Source organism: Pempheris klunzingeri, chromosome 20, assembly GCF_042242105.1.
Source record: "Pempheris klunzingeri isolate RE-2024b chromosome 20, fPemKlu1.hap1, whole genome shotgun sequence".
Classification (NCBI taxonomy): domain Eukaryota; kingdom Metazoa; phylum Chordata; class Actinopteri; order Acropomatiformes; family Pempheridae; genus Pempheris; species Pempheris klunzingeri.
This window is the reverse complement of record NC_092031.1, coordinates 11,667,784-11,686,315: the sequence shown is the minus strand read 5'-3', so window position 1 is coordinate 11,686,315 and position 18,532 is coordinate 11,667,784. Positions and strand designations below refer to the sequence as shown.

The following is an 18,532-nucleotide window of genomic DNA, read 5'->3' as shown; positions in this document are numbered from 1 at the left end:
TGGGATCCTTTTTTGATAAATATAGAAAGGGAACGCACACAGATTTCAACACAGCCAGTGCAAAGCAACACAAGGTGACTATTGTCCTTATCTAAAAAATAATAATTATTTAAATTGAGAACTTAAGGAAGATTGGATTTTATACAAAATGTTGCAACAACTCCAAAAGTAGATCACCATGGTACTTTTAGACTCACATCCAGCACTTGTAAAGCATTCACTATCCCTCAGGAAAATGTGAAGCAAGGAGCATTTAGTGAACAAAAGCTCTGCCGTGTTTTTGTGTCACTGTTGTGTGGATCCTCTGACTGGAGTCAACAGCGCCCCCCTGTGGGCAACAGATAGATAGAAGCAGACACACTGCTCATCAATATGGACGGCAGCAAACTGGATAAATGACAGATTATGTTGTTCTAGAAAGCCGATTGCTTCTGTTGGTGTGGAAGTTAAGTTAATTTTGAAATACCTTTCATTTCAGTCATTTTTGATTCAATGCAAATCTGCTGTTTGAGTGTAGTCAATATAAAAATTCCTCAATGCTTTAAGAGGAGCGAGCCATTAGCCACTTCTAATTGTGTGAAACTCAGCTTATCCACTACATGAACTAATCACCAATTCAAATCAATCGGACTATTTGTCATTATCAGGATCTTCAGTTGTCATATTTTTTAGAAACCAAACATTCTCTGGTTTCAGCTTCTTAAATGTGGGGATTGTCTTGTCTGTCTCATGTGCCAATAAATGTAATATAGTCATTTGATCACTCTGGCTGAGACTGTGACAGGCATTTGTCACTATTTTCTGACATTTTAAAGACCAAATAAATAATTGAAAAAGAACTGCTACAGCCCTAAACTAATCAATTTCCAAAACCCAATTTCTTAGAAAATGTTTTGAGTTTATAACACGCGGCTTTAATTTTACTCCAAAACAGTAATGACATAAAAGCAACCTGCAACAAACTTATTGTGAAAGAATGGAGTATGAGAATACATTTCATAATAATGAGCTGAGTTTGAACAATTCAATCCTACAAGCTGTTAAATCACAGTATCCTGGTACTGTGAGGTAAACAGGTGTGCACACAGATAACAGATTACAATGACAAGTAGACATTGTAGCTCAGATTCTCGCTTTATTGGTCAACTTGATGAAAGACTACAAAACGAATTCACAAAAAATCTCTTTCAAGTAATCAAATCTGTACAAACCTAAACTGTATGGGATTTTTACAGCTCTGGCTCATATGAATCTGAAGAGTCATGCGCGTGTGTGTGAGTGTGTGTGTGTGTGTATGGGGGTAAGCAGGCTTGCTCTTGTGAGACAAGGTGACATGCTCCTCCCCGTCCAAGGATACCGAGCCGCCACAATCAGATAGGCAAGACACTGCGCGCGCACACACACACACACACACGCGAACACACACACCTGTGTTTGAGATTTTACAGTACAGAGGACAGGGAAAACAAAATACTTCCCCTCTCCACAAGTACACACACACGCACACATCACCTGCTGGCAGGGGTTTGCTGCTAAAATCATTACATCAGCAATCTTCCACCGTCTCCCAAACCCTGCTTTTCAGTCAAAATTACTGTACAGACAGACACTGTGGTTTCAACCTTTCCACGGGAAGAGTGGTAAGAGAGAGGGGAAAGTATAAATCTCTAATACTCTCACACAAATGTACACGTGCACACATGATTTTAATGCTCACCGGCAGACGAGACACGTCTGTCATCTGCGCACGCACGCACACACTCGGACAATTCGTAACATTAAATGTTTTAAGAAGTACAGATAAAAAAGGAAAAAAGCCCTGGGTATAGGTTTGATTTCTGGCTGTTTGGTGAAAGAAAGGAGAAGAGAGGTAGAGAGGGCAGGAGGGATGGGTTGGAGGTCAAGGGCAAACTACTGGTGTCATTTCTTAGCTTTCCTTGGTGGAGTGACTGGGCGACCAGAGCCCAAGCCCCCCCCACCACCATAGAACAGCTTCTTGTCTGCAGGTTTGAGAATCTGTAAAAGGGAGACAGAAGACAAAACTGAGCAAAACTACATTTCTAAGTATTATGCATGCTGCAATGCCACTTTTATCTGAATCTGAACACACGTCTGGTTGGTCTCTAGCTTACCTGGAATGAGCACATGAGGGTCTCATCTACGCTCATCATGGCGCCAGCGTTGTCAAACTCACCGCAGTAGTTTGGGGCTGAGAACAGCGTTACCAGCTGTCTCTTTGCAAAGAACTCATATCCGTCTTCAACCACCTGAAAACAGGCCAACAACAGGTTAACAAATAGTTATTAAGGAGTGGGAATGATTCCAAACAATTATTTCTAACCTGTATACAAAGAATCAGGTACAAAACCAGAACCAGACTGTAATTCATTGAGAGTATTATACTGACAAAAGGCTTGTGACGAGAAAACACAATAAATACATTGCTATCACTCAAACTGCCTACCTGGCTTATCAGTGAAACTGGGCTGCAATCCAACTATGCAGAAGTGGCCGCGGTCTATCCAAGTAATTCTGAAGTTCCACCTGACTTTTCCTCAAATATTCACTAACAGCTGGACAAGCTTGTTCGATTAAAGTGCTAACCTTGTGTTGACTACAAAAAGTAGTACTAGTGTGAACAGAAGGAGGAAAGATTCAATGTAGAAAAACAAAAACCATAATAAAAAGCCACTGTAGCCATATTCTCTCTTTAACTACAGGTTAAACTGCTCGTCATTGTCTCTATAAAACGACACAGACCACACAGATACTCTCCTCTCCTCCCATAACAGGTTCCACACCCACCTCTCGTCGGTTTCACTAGATGTAAACCAGAGAGGTGGCTTACCTCTTGGTTTATTCACTTTTTAAATTTTTTTTTATTTACTGCCTTTCATTCCTACAGTAAAAGTGTGCACTGACCTGATGGGCCCGACAAATGAGGTCCATGTCGTGTTTGTGGAGAAACTTTGTGACCACATCAGCGCCAAAAGTGAAGGAGACGCCGCGGTCGTTCTCGCCCCAGCCCAGCACATCTTTGTCCGGGTCAGCCCACAGCAGGTCGCACAGGAGGCCCTGGTCAGGCACATCAGTGGGACGCATGACCCTTCGCACCTGCTCCATAGACTGGAGGTCAGGGGATAGTCCTGGAGAGGTTCAGTGGAGAAGAGTTAAATATTAAACAGCAGTAAAACTTGTATTTGGTTTTACTGCTCGCTTTCAGTTTTTAAGTTGACCAGAGAAATAAAATCCAAAGGAGGTGTGTATAGAGGATTGGAGCAGTGACAACCAATGAGTATCCATAGTCACAGAATATACATTTTAAGCAAAAACATTGAACATTTCTTATTTGCAGCTACTCAAATGTAAAAGATATACTGCTATTTTTTTTTATCTTCTAGGACTGTAAACCAATTATCTTTATTGGATTTGGATTGTTGGTTGGACTAAATACCTGAGCAGAATCATCAACAGTAAAATACTCCTTAGTTGCAGCCCTATAAAGTATGATCTGCAGGAACACAAAAAAGCTGATTTTTGATCTATAAAATAAGGTTTCAGTTGTGTACGTACACTTGGCATTTGAATAATCACAACTGACGGATTGGGGCTTTAACTGCAATGTGCTGAAAAGATAAAAAAAAAAAAAATCTAGCACACATACAATATCCTTTCTGTGTGTTCTGTCTTATGTAACTGTATGTATGAAGCGCGAGGTGGTGTTTACCCTCATTATCAGTGCTTGTTTACATATTTTGTGTAGTGGGTATCACAGACATGAGACAGCTGTAGCTGGCTGTCTCGGCGCTATGTCTGTTGGTGTCACGATGTTCGAACCCTTGGGTGCATTTTATTCTGCTATTTTTTGTCTTACATGTACAACAAATAACATCTGTTTTTACAATTGTGTTCCTTTAATTCCGTTTTAATCAAATGGGCTTGTTTATTAGAAACCACTAAATGTCCTGGACAGACTGCACTGCCTATGGGTAACTTAGTCCACATTTAGTCTAGCAATGTCAAAGTCATAAGCACAAACTGTTACGGTAGTAGCTGTATGTTCAAAGGTTACCATTTTCTTCTTGTTAGCGGTATGTGTGATTAGAAATAAGAATTAAAATCTCCTCTGTGACTACTGAATAGTGAAAGTATACTCAAATGAGAAATTAAGATCCCACACAGTTCTGCAGGTCTTTGACCATTATGTTGACAGTAACAACAGTGCAGAGGGAACTTTGTGTGTGTGTGTGTGTGTGTGTGTGTGTGTGTGTGTGTGTGCGCTACAGATAGAGGCCAAATGAACTGTTTGATGAGGATACCTCCATGGCAACAGAAGATCTTCTCATCAACAATGGCTGCAACAGGCAAACAGTTGAAGCAGTCAGTGAAGGTCTTCCACAGCTTTATGTTGTATCGCCTCTTACCTGTGGGAGGAAAACATAATCACTTGGTCACAATCTAATCTTGAGACCAATAAAATCTCAACAGCTGTACCTCTTGCATCACATTAGAAACAACATTTTACATAATCCTGGCTCTGAGGCATGTGATTAATCACTACTGCCTGATCATGCTCCTTAGCCTGAAGCCTGGTGTACAGAGAGGTACTGAGAGGGCTGTGGCTCTTGTTACTGATAAAATGTTTCAGTCAGGTTTAAAAGAACAGCTCCAACTCAGATTCAACATTTATCAAAAATGTTGAATCTGCGTTGAATCTGCATTGCTAGTTGCTTCTCTTCAAATGTGTCGGCCGGCCAGTGTGGCCTGTATAAACAAAGAGAGATGTTTGCGTCTTCACTCCAAAATACAAAGTGCGGAACAGACCCATAAAGACAATCATTATGTGATATGGTGACGATTTTCTTTTCAAAACAGACAGTTCATTTGTCATGAAATAACTAGGATCTTAAAAACAATGTACACTTAAAGATCACACCAGATATCACTTGTATAATTCTATGATTATAAAATTTGAAACATCTACATAACCATCAATAACTTAGAGATTTTACAAAAGCCTACTGACTTGGCCTTACATTTTGACAAACTGCTGGTAACAACAGATAGTAGTGGTTAGATTAATGTGTGTAACTGTATGAATGCCGCGTGACTTACACTCATCGTAAAAGCCATATATTCTGTTAATGGAGGCGCACTCATGATTTCCCCTCAGGAGAAAGAAGTTTTCTGGGTATTTGATCTTGTAAGCCAGCAACAGGCAGATGGTCTCCAGGGACTGCTTGCCTCTGTCCACATAGTCCCCCAGGAACAGGTAGTTGCTCTCTGGTGGAAAGCCCCCATATTCAAACAGCCTCAGCAGATCATAGTACTGCCCATGCACATCACCTGGTGAGACAAAAAGTATTAAGAGTGGAAACAGCAATGTTGGTCAAAGGTGGGATTATCATTCCATGTGTATGTGCACAACAAAAGCTAAGGGACTTCAATAGGGGTACAACAACACTTGGCACCCTGCAAATTAACAACAACACTTCATACCGCGACTGGCTGTGCATTATTTTAAAATGAACACTATTCTGCTGTTGCTTGACATATTGTTTGTCATTATGAGATAACTAACTGAATGTGCAAGCTTGCATTTAGTGGGAGGATTCTTGTGATTCTTACTGCAGCCCATACCTGGCCAGTTCCTGAAATATGTAGACTGTTCCTTTAAACTAGCATACTTCATTAAGTCGTATCAGCAGAATGACACAGGAGGGCGACTCCAGGGAGACTTTAAGTCGCAAACAGCACAGCACTGGCAAGCGAATATCAGTTCATCCCTGTAGTTCTGTAATTATGTGGCAAGGTCACAGCCACGCAATGCATACTGTCCTTAAAACTGTAAAATATTGTTGAATTATATTGTTTTAGAAAATCCACTACCCTTTGAAAATCCTTTAGCATCTGGTAATAAGAACGCATAGCACACAGTGAATGTAAACTGTCTCATTTCAGTCCACCACTATAAGCTAAAACAGCCATGTAGGAGTGTTTGTAAATGCTATGCGACCACACTTGAGAATTCCCTTGACTCTAAAGAACACAACTAAGCCTCACCACAAATCTTGAGGGGCGCCTCAAGTTCGAGCAGGATTGGCTGGCTGAGGAAGATCTCCCGGGATTTGAGGCAGAGACCACGGATTTCATTCTCTGTCAGCTGAACATTTTTGCCAGGTCTGGAGCCTTTCACTGTGGGGGAAAAATGGACCAAGAGTGAGGAACAGCTCACTGGAAACAAAAGACCATAAACACAGCAGAGTTTATTACTCATACTCTGTTGTTACAGCGAGCAAACAGCAGAAGTATGCTAGTCAAGAATACTGTGCAAAATAAATGTTGACAGTCAAGTGAGATACTGCATCTTATTTCTAAAAAGCAGAAAAAACAAAAATAGAACTAATGTGTTCTGAGCAAAATAGGGCAGACTGCCATGAACAGTTGGCATGTGTTATTATGTAGTGTGTACGCCGTTTAGTATTCAATCATAAACTCTTTCCTCCATCCTCTGAGCTGTGATGATTATATAAGATGTGTTTGACTTACAGATTGAAATGTAGAAAAAAGGAAAATGAATCTGTAGGCTGCATATTCTACAGTGGAAAGCTGCATGCTGAGTACTCAGCCAAGGAGCAGAAAAAAGGCTCTAGGCTAAAGAAAATTTAGAAACAAATCCTGGAGCTGCTCAGCAAATAGTGAAAATTGAAAGAGCCACATGACTTTCTGATACGACCCTGAGTGCTTTTAGTTGAAAATGGGGCATTTTATAAGCCGCCCTACAAATAAAACTCAGTTGATGATGTCAACATTACTAAAATAAATGGATATGTAAATACTTTGGGATCACTACTGAGCAACTCAAAACATGCCACCTGATGGCATTCAGTAATAAATTAAAGATTTCTTCCCATTTCCAGTTCACAGTGCATTTATAATTTGACCTTACAGCACAGAAGCACTCAGCTAAGAAGAAAAGTAAATTGAGGTAGTAGTACGACATCGCCGACGAAAATGCAAAAACATGAAGATCTTTCATAACATGATGATTCCAAGTAAAAGACTCCAACTCACACAATGTCTAATGTGTGGATACTTTGCCAGGCTGAGTAAAACATCATTATCAAACGTTTCCTTTTTTTTTTTTTTTTTAAACGGACGAATGGGACCAAAAGTTTAAATGGCTACCAGAAGGATGCTCCTCACCAAACATAACTGGCGGTAAACAGCCTGCACGACTCAAACCAGTGTTTCGTTCGCAAGAAGCGAGATGAACTTAAATGGCTAACATAGCATAGGTGGCTATCGTTGTCTAGCCCCTCTTAGCTAAAATGGCTACCTCGGTGAATAAATATCGAGCGAAATACGGTCTTACCTTCCAGCAGACGTTGTATAATGGAGTCGATGTTCAACTTGTCGGCTTCTGCCATGCTATTCCCCTATTCTGGTCGGTTTCTATTAACTCCCACGAATTTAAGACGTTGTAACTATTAACTGGCAACCGGGTTACCGTTAGCACAACTAGTTTAGCGATAATCGGCTATCGTTAGCCCGCTAGCTAACCTTGGGGCAGAATTAGCAACCTCAAAATTTGAGGCTGGATGTCGAATTGTTGAAGATGTGATGGCTGTCATGTACTTAAAAAATCCGTTTCAATCAACTAATTTCCATTAGATATTCGAATTTACTTTAAATATTCGAATTTTCTCGTGCCAACGGTGTTTCTGCCGTAGCTGCTAGCACCATGCCATCGACAAAAAGAGGCTAGAGGAGCGTTAGCTCAAAGAGAGGTTCAACTGAAGAGGACTGCAAGTTCCCGTGCTCCTATTGGTCAGATGTACCAGTGGGCGGGCTTTGGTGGACCCAGTGTTCTCCCTGATTGGCTGTTTTCAACGTCGGTCAGTATTTACTTATCTCAAACCAACAATGTAAAAAGGGCAATAATTCTCGCATTTATCTCACGTTTAGCTGGCTTTTAGTGTGGCGTTTTACTAAACAACGCAAGATAAACCGTGTTTGTCCGTATTTACGCAAACATCCGTGTTTGTATCGCTCTATATTTGTTGCGCAGTAAAGCGACACCCACGGAAGTGACCAAGATGGGAAGTACTGACGACGTTCATGGCATGACGCAATGTCCTATCGCTTGGCAACACGCAGCGAGTGATTCATTCTGAAGTTTAGAGATGGTTTAGCTAGTGTGCTAATTTACTGTGGAATAAACATGACTACATCTCGGATACATGTGAACACGTTTACTTTAAGATAATAATTCTCTTATTTATATCATACAACCATCCGACCATGAAGCTGCTACATAAAGACATTGAAAAAGATAATGCTGGGTGAGTAACTGGCGGTAGCTAATGCTAGCACGCTAACCAGCATGCTATTTGCAGCTGGCCGTACATGTGTCAACTTAGTTGTGGTGAATGTCCGTATGTGGTTTACATTAACCTGATCCTGCAGAAATTTAGAGGGTTTTGGATTAGTACGGAAGCTATAGCACGGAAGTTTAGCTATAGATTGTATCACTCACTCCTACGACGCCTCAGTAGGTAAACAAAACAAACCCCAGTGTGTTACAATAGATGTACCCTCCGTCATTACTGTAGCAGCACAGATGTTCCTGCGTCATTAACCACAACAATGGTTCGACATCTTAATATAAGAACACATTCATAGTTAAATCTCGTGTTAACCAAAACTTAGCATGAACAGTAGCATGAATGACACCAGCTCAGAAGCTGCCTCACTGATTGGTGCACACTTCTTCAGTCAGGTGACTCTGATGCCAGAGGAGGCAGAGGATATGTGGCACACCTACAACCTGCTGCAAGTGGGGGACAGCCTGAGAGCCTCCACTATCAGGTAACCACCTTGTAATGCACACCTAACTATCCTACAGTTGTCTAGCTCCATGGAGAAGGGTGTTGGCATTGCTATCTTGTAGTACTGCAGAACTGGCAATGCAGCATCTTCCTGGACCCATTTCATTTGTCAGTGCTTCATTTATCCATTAGCTGATAGGGATTAAAATCGTCCACTTTGTTGCTGTCTGCATTTGTATTGAATCAAGGCAAAGCTTATCAAAGTTTAGCTTCCATCCACTTTCAGTACAACAACAACTTTAATGCCACAATACAAGGGCAAGTATCAATGTATCAGTGTCCAGTGTAGCTATACTAAAGGTTTGTTTATCAAAGCTAATCTGTGTTTGGTAATAATTGTGCTTGTTTTTCAGGTTCTCAGCTTTTTCCACTTGCTCTTTTGTGTACCACTGAGTGTTTTGGTGTCTAAAACACACACAGAACTTGTCATGGGAGTCACGACTAAAGTCCCTTTCCCCTGTTCCCACAGGAAAGTGCAGACAGAGTCTCCTACTGGAAGTGTGGGCAGCTCCAGAGTCCGGACCACTCTGACTTTAAGTGTGGAGACTATCGACTTTGACTCCCAGGCCTGCCAGCTGAGAGTAAAGGGCACTAACTTAGAGGAGAACCAGTATGTCAAGGTCTGAGAATCCATATACATATATATGTTATGTGTATTTCACATAAGCAGAGTCATATGTTAAAGAATAACAGCAGTGTCAATAATGCTGTTTCTGTGCAAAGATCTGAAGTATGTGAACATAATAATATATTTACCACAATCAGAGTCTCTTCTACTGCAGCTTCTCTTGTTAATTCCTGTTTGATATAAGTAGCTGTTGTAATCATGTTCTCTTCTTCACTCATTAGATGGGGGCTTACCACACCATTGAGCTTGAGCTCAACAGGAAGTTCACTCTGGCTAAGAAGAGCTGGGACAGTGTCGTGCTGGACAGAATCGGTAAGCAGGTGCTGCTGTTTACATCTGACTCAGATTACACTTTGTTTTGTTAGGTTAGAACAATCACAGGACAATCAGTAGAAAATATCACTCTCATTCTTGTGTTTGGTTCCTTTAAGCTCACACGTCCCACTTGCAGGACTTGTAAACAGTAATCTCATATCTCACAAGTATCTTGTTTGCCAGACAACAACTGCAGAAACCAACACTCTGGAGTTCAAGCAGAGTATCCCATATTTGGAGAAGTTTCTTTGTTTTGATGACTCTAGGTCACTTTCCACATGTTCTGTTCTGGAGAATACGTTTTGTTTTATTGCTGCTATTAACCACAGCAATCTTGGACAATGGACAAGCATTCTGCTGAATAGATTCACATGATTTCACTCTGATAAAAACAGACCTTTGCTTCTTTCTGTCAAAAAAAATAATTGCAAAGGGAGGCTTTGTGGTTAAAATAATACAGGGATGTCAGAAATTGCCAACAGATGTTGAAGAGTTAAGATTATGTTAAAAGTTAAAAGCTGTTTATGAAAGTCATCCCTTTGCTTGAAGAAATCCTGATTGGATGTAGGCTCTTCCCACTTTTGTTTCACCTCTTCTTATTTCAGTTACTGTCAACTGTGGCTTTAACTGCAGACTATAATGACTTGCTCCAGATACCAGTAATCATGAGTACCAACAAAGAGAGGGTGTTGCCATGGGAACAGAACAGGGAGAAACAGGAGGGAAGTTTCTGACTGACAGATGGGGTTCATGTATTTGAGGGAGCAGATGCTGCAGTAACGTTCACCACAATAACTTAAATTTGTTATTAGTAACTCAACTCAACTACAGGCACTAAGCACTAAGTCCTTTACCACTAGAATACAATTATGAATAGGAAGTGTTGATAACTTCACAACCTCATCATTGCCTTGTCCACCATTTAGAGCAAGCATGTGACGCAGCCCAGAAGGCAGATGTGGCAGCTGTGGTAATGCAGGAGGGTCTGGCCAACGTGGTGCTGGTGACCCCCGCCATGACCCTGCTGCGTGCAAAAGTGGAGGTGACCATCCCTCGCAAGAGAAGAGGAAGCTGCACTCAGCACGAGAAGGTAGGTCAGCTTTCTGTAACTGTGAACTGCAATTAGCTCCAAACTTTGAAAGCAAAGAGGAGGAAAGAGGATGTTGTTTTTAACCTTGAAATATGAGGACGGACAGCCAAATTGACAGTGGATGGATTGATTTGTCATGTAGGCTGACATCAAAGTGTCTGTGTCTGTTTGCAGGCGCTGGAGAGGTTCTATGAGGCCGTGATGCAGGCGATTCTTCGCCACATCAATTTTGACGGTATTGCTGCTGTGTAGACTCTGACACATACACAGTTAGACATGCATACACATACAGTTTGTTCCTGCTTTCTGTCACACACTTCTTCCTTTTTAATTTGTTGTTCCTGTCACATTTGTTGCTTTGCATTGAGCCTCTCATCTACTGCTCTGTATGTCATTTTTATGGCACCGTTGTGGTTTTTTTTTTTTACTGTTACCACATAATCTTTGCTTGATTTCTATTTGTTCTTCCTGTTTATAGAAATGAAGTCAAAGATTATGAAAGTCTAACTTTTGATTTCTCTTCCTCGCCCTCGCTAGTGGTGAAGTGCATTCTGGTTGCCAGTCCTGGGTTTGTAAAGGACCAGTTCATCACATACCTCTTTAAAGAGGCAGTGCGACAGGACAACAAGATCCTGCTGGAGAATCGACCCAAATTCATGCTGGTCCACTCGTCATCAGGTCACAAGTACTCACTCAAAGGTAGGAGCTGGTGGGCTCTTAGAATAAAACAGTCAAATCTAATCTCACAGTGAAAATTTAGTGAAATGCTTGTTGTTTTGCAGAAATCCTCTCTGATCCCACTGTGACAAGTAGGCTTTCTGATACCAAGGTGACTATGCGTCCTGTGATTAGTCAGCTTGTTTTATACGTCATCTTGTAAACAAATGCTCTCGTGTTGAAAAAAAAACAGTGACGGGTATTTATGTTTAACTTTCAGGCAGCAGGAGAGGTGAAAGCTCTGGAAGATTTCTATAAGATGCTTCAGCATGAGCCTGACAGAGCCTTCTATGGGTGAGTGACGATGGGCCAGAGCAGCTGACAGACAGTGATTCTCAAAGTCCTCATTCATTCAAACTGATAATCAACAACCTTTGTATCTTTGCATTCTGACAGACTTGCTCATGTGGAGAAAGCTGCTGAGGCCCTGGCCATTGACACATTGTTGATAAGTGATAAGCTGTTCAGGTACATACTGAGAAATACTGCTTGTCTCTGTCACTTATCTTTAGTTTTCCTACTGCAGGTGACAGTTGGAATTGTTGGGTAAAGTGGGTGCCGAGGAAATGTATCTATAGCTGCTACCAACGAACATTATTATTGTACGTGTCTCTCCATGTGTGCGTCCAGACATCAGGATGTTCCCACGAGAAGCCGCTACGTTCGTTTGGTGGACAACGTGAGAGACAATGGCGGCAATGTCAGGTACCACTTATCTTTCACCAACAATTGGTTGCATATCCTTTGCCAAGCTTCCAGCTGATGAGTTGTCTCTTTTTTCATACAGGATTTTTTCAAGCCTTCATGTGTCTGGCGAACGTGAGTAAAAAACCATTCAGATTTTATCAATCAAGCATGATCTTGTGGCTTATTCATTAAAATTACTCTGTGGAGTCTCTTGTTATGTGTATTACATTGTGCATATGCACATGCATCTGTGTGAAAACTCTTAAAACACTGCGCTACTAGTGGTTAAAAACTCCACAGGGGTTTTGTAATTCTGCCTCCTCTCTGGTGACATCCTCAGTTTAATTTTTACTTCAAGAATGGACAGAAACAGTTGCTCAACTACAGTACTTTTTGCACTTCTGCACTTGGACATAAAATCAGCTTGATGCACAGGCTGGGTACTGTCAACCTTTTGATTTATCCTCGACTGTCTCCTCAGAGCTAACTCAGCTGAGTGGAGTGGCAGCCATCTTGCGGTTTCCCATTGCCGACCTATCAGAGCCTGAGGATGACAGCAGCTCAGACGAAGACTGATCCACAGAAATGGGTCGAGCTCTTATTGGGAGAATGGAAGAAGAAGGTCGTCCACTGTTGCAGATAACACAAGAGTGCTTTGAGTCAATGTGTTATAAAACAATAAAGCTGCTGTGTTATGGGCTATGCATTCCACCTCTGCAACATCCGCACCTCTTTCAAGCCTAATCCACACACACATGCTCTTAAAGTGGCTATAAATTCAACTAATTTGATGCAGTTTTTGGTGCTTTGATGCTTTTGGTTTGAAGGTGACAGTGACTTTAAGAGGGGTACAGCTTAAGTTCATAAGAATGCCAATGAGAAGAATTGTAACATTTGTTGCCAAGTCCAAATGAGAACACTTTACATTTTGACATCTAGCAATGGAGAAGAGCAGTGATTTGTTTCTTCTTTCCAAGTGTATATATAATATGTCTCTTGAAATTAAAAGAAGCATTCAACCACTTGCGTTACTTCACTTTGTCACATGAACCATCCTCGTCACGCATGAATAAACATAAATTGGACCAGCACATAAAAATATATAATTTATTACATACAATAATCTCATTTCCCACTCAAAAACTACTGCATTTCAACAAACTAAAAATCAAGTATGCTCAGGATATAGTGACATTTTGAGTTCCACAGTTACAACACTGTAAGTTCTGCTTATTCTGCTCTGGCAAAACTTCAAATTGCAAACTTCCCATGTGAAAAAATTCAGCAACTAGGACTAAAGTGCATTTTGAAACAGCCTGCCTCTCTTCTCTTTATACTTTACTTATTGACTCCTAAATCTCATTTCTATCAGCAATCAGCATAGCCTTGAGTGTATGCATGGGTATACTCGATATAGACTGTAAACAGTCCATGATACTTGACATACAGTCTATGATAGTTGGTACACTTTGTGTCACTCAGTAGGACACTGGTAGGTCTTAATCCAGTCTAAATCCTCCAGTGTGCCCCAATGCAGGTAGATAATTGCACAAATAACCATAACATGCATTATCTGGTGACTGTTTCCCCAGTTGTCAAACAGGCCTGGAATGAAGCGCTCAGGGATCTGGATGATGTTGACCACCCCTCCCAACACAGCCAGAGAGTCCATGGTGACAAAGAGGCGCAGAGAGTTTGGGCTGCCCACCCCGTTGCCAAACACCCGGAACAGGAAGAGACTGAAGCGGAACAGGGCCTGCCAGGCGAACGCCCGCAGGCGCAGGACGTTAGTATGGGCCGTGGTGGCACAGTAGATGCCGTAGGCTGACAGGAGGACGTAAGCCAGTAAGGCAGCCTGTCGCATGGCTGGGTAGCAAAGTAGGGTGATGTGGATGATGGGAAGTGCCCCTGGTGACAGAAAGAATAAACCAATGGCAGTGAAGTCAGACTTTATTGACTTAATTGTTGTCAGGGTGATCAGCAAAGGTCAAAAAGGGTTAAAAGTCAGACCTAAGTCATTAAAGTTAGGTTTTACTTGAACTTGCCTGCAGCCATTTAGTGTAGCTTAGCATAAAGACTGCAAATGTGGAAAATGCTTGCTCTGTCCAAAATTGACAAAAGCTGAACTACTTTCAGTCTTTGTGCCAATGGTGGCGAGACTTCAGGAAGTCACTGCTCCCCGTCAAGAAATAATCACACAACATTTATTAAAACTACATTTTGTAGTTTTTGAGCTTCATTATTGTACACATTCAACTAACAAGATACTGTATAGCGTGTTAATTAGTGAGCCTTAGAGGTGCTGGCACGTGGATTCCCCCCCCCCCCTTGTTTCCAGTCTTTATGCTAAGCTAAGCTAACCATCTCCTGGCCGTAGTTTAATATTGAATGGACAGGCTTGAGAATGTTATTGATTTTCTGATCTGATGCAAGAAACCAAATCAGCAAAATCTGATTCTCCAAATGTCAAATTTTTATTTAAACTTATCACTGTAATGCTCAAATGAGAAAGATTTGTAATTTGCTCATGAAGACATGAGACTTGACATGGATTTGCCTAAAAAGCATGAGTGAAAAAATGAAGAAATTGTTGACCTTGGAAATAATAGCCTGGCACAATCTAAACTCACAGTCCACTTACTAACTTTTTTCTGGAGCTTTCAACAGCATTTCACTTTCGAGTTAGCTTATTTTGTCATGTAATACCAACTACACCAACTCCATATGCTGATGATGTGGTTTTAAAGCTCCAGAAAAGGTTAATAAGTGGACTTTGAGTTAAGTCTAATTTGTTGGACTTGAAAACAGCTCTGATTAGTTGTAATTAGAATTCAAGCACTCATTTGAGCAAACTAGCATCAACAGCCTACCGAGGGTGTTCACTAGGCAGACCCCGAACATGTCCAGGGACAGCAGGGTGTCGTACACATGTTCTCCTCCCACATGGTTCATGAACACATGGTAGACCACCGAGCCCACGGTGGGACAGAGGCAGGCCAGGTAGTGGACCACACAGATCCAGCTGCTCTCCACCTCCATCCAGGGGATACTATAAGGCAGCAGCACCAAGAAAAGGAAAAATGGGATGCCTGAGGTGAAGATAAAGGAGGTGAAAGGGGAATGAGAAAGAAATAAGATTAAATGGCAAAAAGACAAATGTTAGAATGTTTTGCATGGTTGATGCCGAGGTAGGAGGCTATTGACAGCTGTTTTTTGTACAGAGCAAAATGAGGAATTTAATGGTTTGAGGTGGTTCCTGTTTGTTTCTATACCAGGAACAATATATAACTGTTGGCTACATGCATAGAGAAAGCTGAGCGACGCTCTATAGCCAATACCCTTCACCTTCAGTAAGAGTGTTAGTCTTAATGATCTTATAGGATAGTCAAGGTGAAAATGGAGCATCAGGAAGATGACTCCGGAAGTTCATGGTTTTCTGCGTCTCAGCTTATGCACAGATACATTTCCATCTTTGCTTGTGTCAAGGTTGCACTTGTAAATATAATCAAATGCACGTTTTAAGAATATGTTTACATATTTTCATACTTTTGCAATTGCACAGTCTGTGCCAACATTTATTTCCAGTATTTCCAGAATATTTTGCCTATGATGACGCACATGAGCATTTACAACTGTAAACTGTCAGCCAACTACAAACCTTTAAAGACCTTGTTAACGGTAGGATATTTCCAGGACAGGGATTCCCAGGGCAGATTACAGCTAATACCCCATATCCTCATTACACACTCCGGTCAAGTATGCTTCTAACTGGCCATAAGTGAGAGTAGTGGGCATCTGTGACCTGTTTTGTTTGTACATCCCCTGTAGGGTTAAATGGGTACAGGGTGAGAAAAACCTGATCAGTGTATTTAACTGTAAAGACAGAACTCATTCAGATGCAATTAACACACCTCTATTCACATTTAGCCCAGAATTACACTTAATTGGGTGGATTTCTGCAGAAAGAGTAGCAGTGAAGCAATGCAAAGTTACTGGACTTACCATGGGTGTAAATGTTCCCCAGCTCATTGTGTAAGTAGAAGAGGCTCTTGAGGCACTCTGGAGCCGTGGAAATTGGCCGGTAACCTGTCAGGACATATTTGTTGAACTGGAGGTGTGGAGGGGTCTTTGCAAAGTCCAACAGCCGCGGTCCTTTGTAAAGCACCATCACGACTTCCTGCAGCCAGTGCCCTCACATTCAGTTGACAGTACAGGTTCCTCACCATTTACATCCTAAATGAGGCCACACTCATGACGCTCAGGCATGGTCCTGACCACAGCTAGACGGAAATTCTGGTACTTGAATCCATCGTTGGACAGGTGTAATTCCAAGAAAGCAACCTGTTGAGCTGGCAAAGTGGCATGCTTTCAGTGGGACCAATCAGCAAAGGGTTCTTATCCCTAAGCTGGGGTAATCCTCACAAAAAGCCATGTGCACCACAGCAGCTGCTCCTTGTCATGGCTCATAACTGAATCACACCTCAACTCTGTGGTGAACATATACGTATTCTGCATTTCCCATATTATAGACTGTGCACATGTTCCTATTTCACATGATAGTAGGCAACTGAGCTGCAGTCAGGATGATCTGGGGATTGCAGCACTTCAACAGGTGGTTAGTTCTCTTAATGACACTGATTTACCAGCACTGTTAATTCCTCCTCAAGTACATTTAAACATATAGAAACACACATGTGAAAGAACGAAGCAAACTTTTCTACTGTTGGTAGTTATTGTTGGTTTTATTCAATCAAATACTGTACAATAATAAACAGAAGCTTGCCTCAAGTAGTAAAAAATGCTAAATAAATTAAACTGAATTACGTTATAGGATTATTTTGAGTCGATAGCATCAGGCAAACTGACTGATTAAATCACTGATCATATGCAGAAGACAAACTCCACACAACCAATTCTTTGTGTGTACAGTGAACAGTAAGTGCAGAACAAAAATTTAATGCAAGATGCATAAAAATACACATAAACAGGAAACCTAACAACTCAAAGTGTTTAAATGTTGTTTTATCTCTAGACTTACAAACAAACAAACACAAAAATACCAGGACTACTCGACAGACAGAGGAAAATAAAAATAATATACAATTGGCAAACAATCAAAAAATAATATACAACGGCAGAGAAAGAGAAATTACTTGTCGTTGTCAGCAGGGTTAACCTGTGTGGAAGAAGGGATGCAGTACAAAGATTAGTGGGATGGTTGAGAAAAATACAGCAAACTGGAAATTATTCTGTTCTTACCTTGATAGCCACTGTTCCCAAAGAAGCCATTCAGATCGTATTTGCCATTCTTTGCTCCTGAAGACAAAGAAAAGAGAAACAATGCAATCTGTTATGCAAAAATGTTCAAATTACTTTTATATTTTGGAAAGGTACTTACACTGATTAAATATTATCTTAAAGCACATACAGCCTCTGCTGGATTTTATTGTTTGGTATGCTAAACTTAAAGGAATCAGTTGATGTCCGGAAAAATAACTGTATTTTCTTTCTTGGCAAGAGTTCAGTGAGAAAATCAATACCACTCTCAGATAGATATGAGACTTAAAGATGTACAGAATGGAAACAGAGAAAGATTTATCTTGGCTAAATGGCATTTTAAACACACATTTTCAATATTTATGGACTATCTAGACCTATTAAAGTAGAGTTTATAAGATACTGCAGGTATAATGATATAAGGGTGGAGAGAGTCAATCCCAGCCAATTCATGATTATGATCATTTTAGCTCCACAGATTTTTGTTAAGATATTTGTTTCTGTGGTGTATGCTGTCTTCAGAGATGTCACAGCAAATTAGCAGTAACTTTAGTGTTTACCTCTAATGTTTTGTCTTCAAATCCTCTCCCAACATCTAGAGTGATAGCATAAAGACTGGAAACAAGGGGAACTGCTAGCCTGGCATGTAAAACCATAACTTTTCATTATTCATTGATTAATTTCATCATTAAACAAAATAACATAGAGCTAAGCTGCCCAACTAGTGGCTGTAGCTTTACATTTATCATACAGACATGAGACTCTCAGCAAGAAAGCAAAAAACAGACTTCATAAAACTATTTCCATGAGAAACCTGCAAGAACCTTCTCTCTCTTTAGCCTCTGCACGACTTGCCTTGTTGGTGAAAATGCAGTTTGAGATGCTGCTGAATGTGTATCTGACGTGGCAGCTGCTGCTGAAGCAGGT

General features: G+C 41.0%; 3 protein-coding genes across 3 annotated transcripts; 1 reads left to right on the top strand and 2 right to left on the bottom strand.

The window, feature by feature from the left end:
• Nucleotides 1-1,115: 1,115 nt before the first annotated feature.
• ppp1cab (protein phosphatase 1, catalytic subunit, alpha isozyme b) lies at nucleotides 1,116-7,784 on the bottom strand. The gene is made up of 7 exons (XM_070851464.1): nucleotides 7,376-7,784; nucleotides 6,064-6,195; nucleotides 5,116-5,346; nucleotides 4,320-4,424; nucleotides 2,923-3,146; nucleotides 2,133-2,267; nucleotides 1,116-2,016 (listed from the first exon to the last, which is right to left on the bottom strand). The coding sequence occupies exons 1-7, from the start codon at nucleotides 7,428-7,430 to the stop codon at nucleotides 1,921-1,923; spliced, it is 978 nt and encodes a 325-aa protein (XP_070707565.1). The 5' UTR covers nucleotides 7,431-7,784; the 3' UTR covers nucleotides 1,116-1,920.
• Nucleotides 7,785-8,156: 372 nt separating this feature from the next.
• pelo (pelota mRNA surveillance and ribosome rescue factor) lies at nucleotides 8,157-13,334 on the top strand. The gene is made up of 13 exons (XM_070851459.1): nucleotides 8,157-8,345; nucleotides 8,779-8,871; nucleotides 9,361-9,511; nucleotides 9,741-9,831; nucleotides 10,761-10,924; nucleotides 11,099-11,159; nucleotides 11,462-11,623; nucleotides 11,707-11,753; nucleotides 11,862-11,935; nucleotides 12,038-12,109; nucleotides 12,272-12,346; nucleotides 12,429-12,460; nucleotides 12,810-13,334. Exons 1-13 carry the CDS (start codon nucleotides 8,305-8,307, stop codon nucleotides 12,902-12,904), a joined length of 1,158 nt encoding a protein of 385 aa, XP_070707560.1. The 5' UTR covers nucleotides 8,157-8,304; the 3' UTR covers nucleotides 12,905-13,334.
• Nucleotides 13,335-13,538: 204 nt separating this feature from the next.
• On the bottom strand, nucleotides 13,539-16,550 carry paqr4b (progestin and adipoQ receptor family member IVb). The gene is made up of 3 exons (XM_070851470.1): nucleotides 16,331-16,550; nucleotides 15,199-15,417; nucleotides 13,539-14,236 (listed from the first exon to the last, which is right to left on the bottom strand). Exons 1-3 carry the CDS (start codon nucleotides 16,494-16,496, stop codon nucleotides 13,803-13,805), a joined length of 819 nt encoding a protein of 272 aa, XP_070707571.1. The 5' UTR covers nucleotides 16,497-16,550; the 3' UTR covers nucleotides 13,539-13,802.
• Between the last annotated feature and the right edge of the window lie 1,982 nt (nucleotides 16,551-18,532).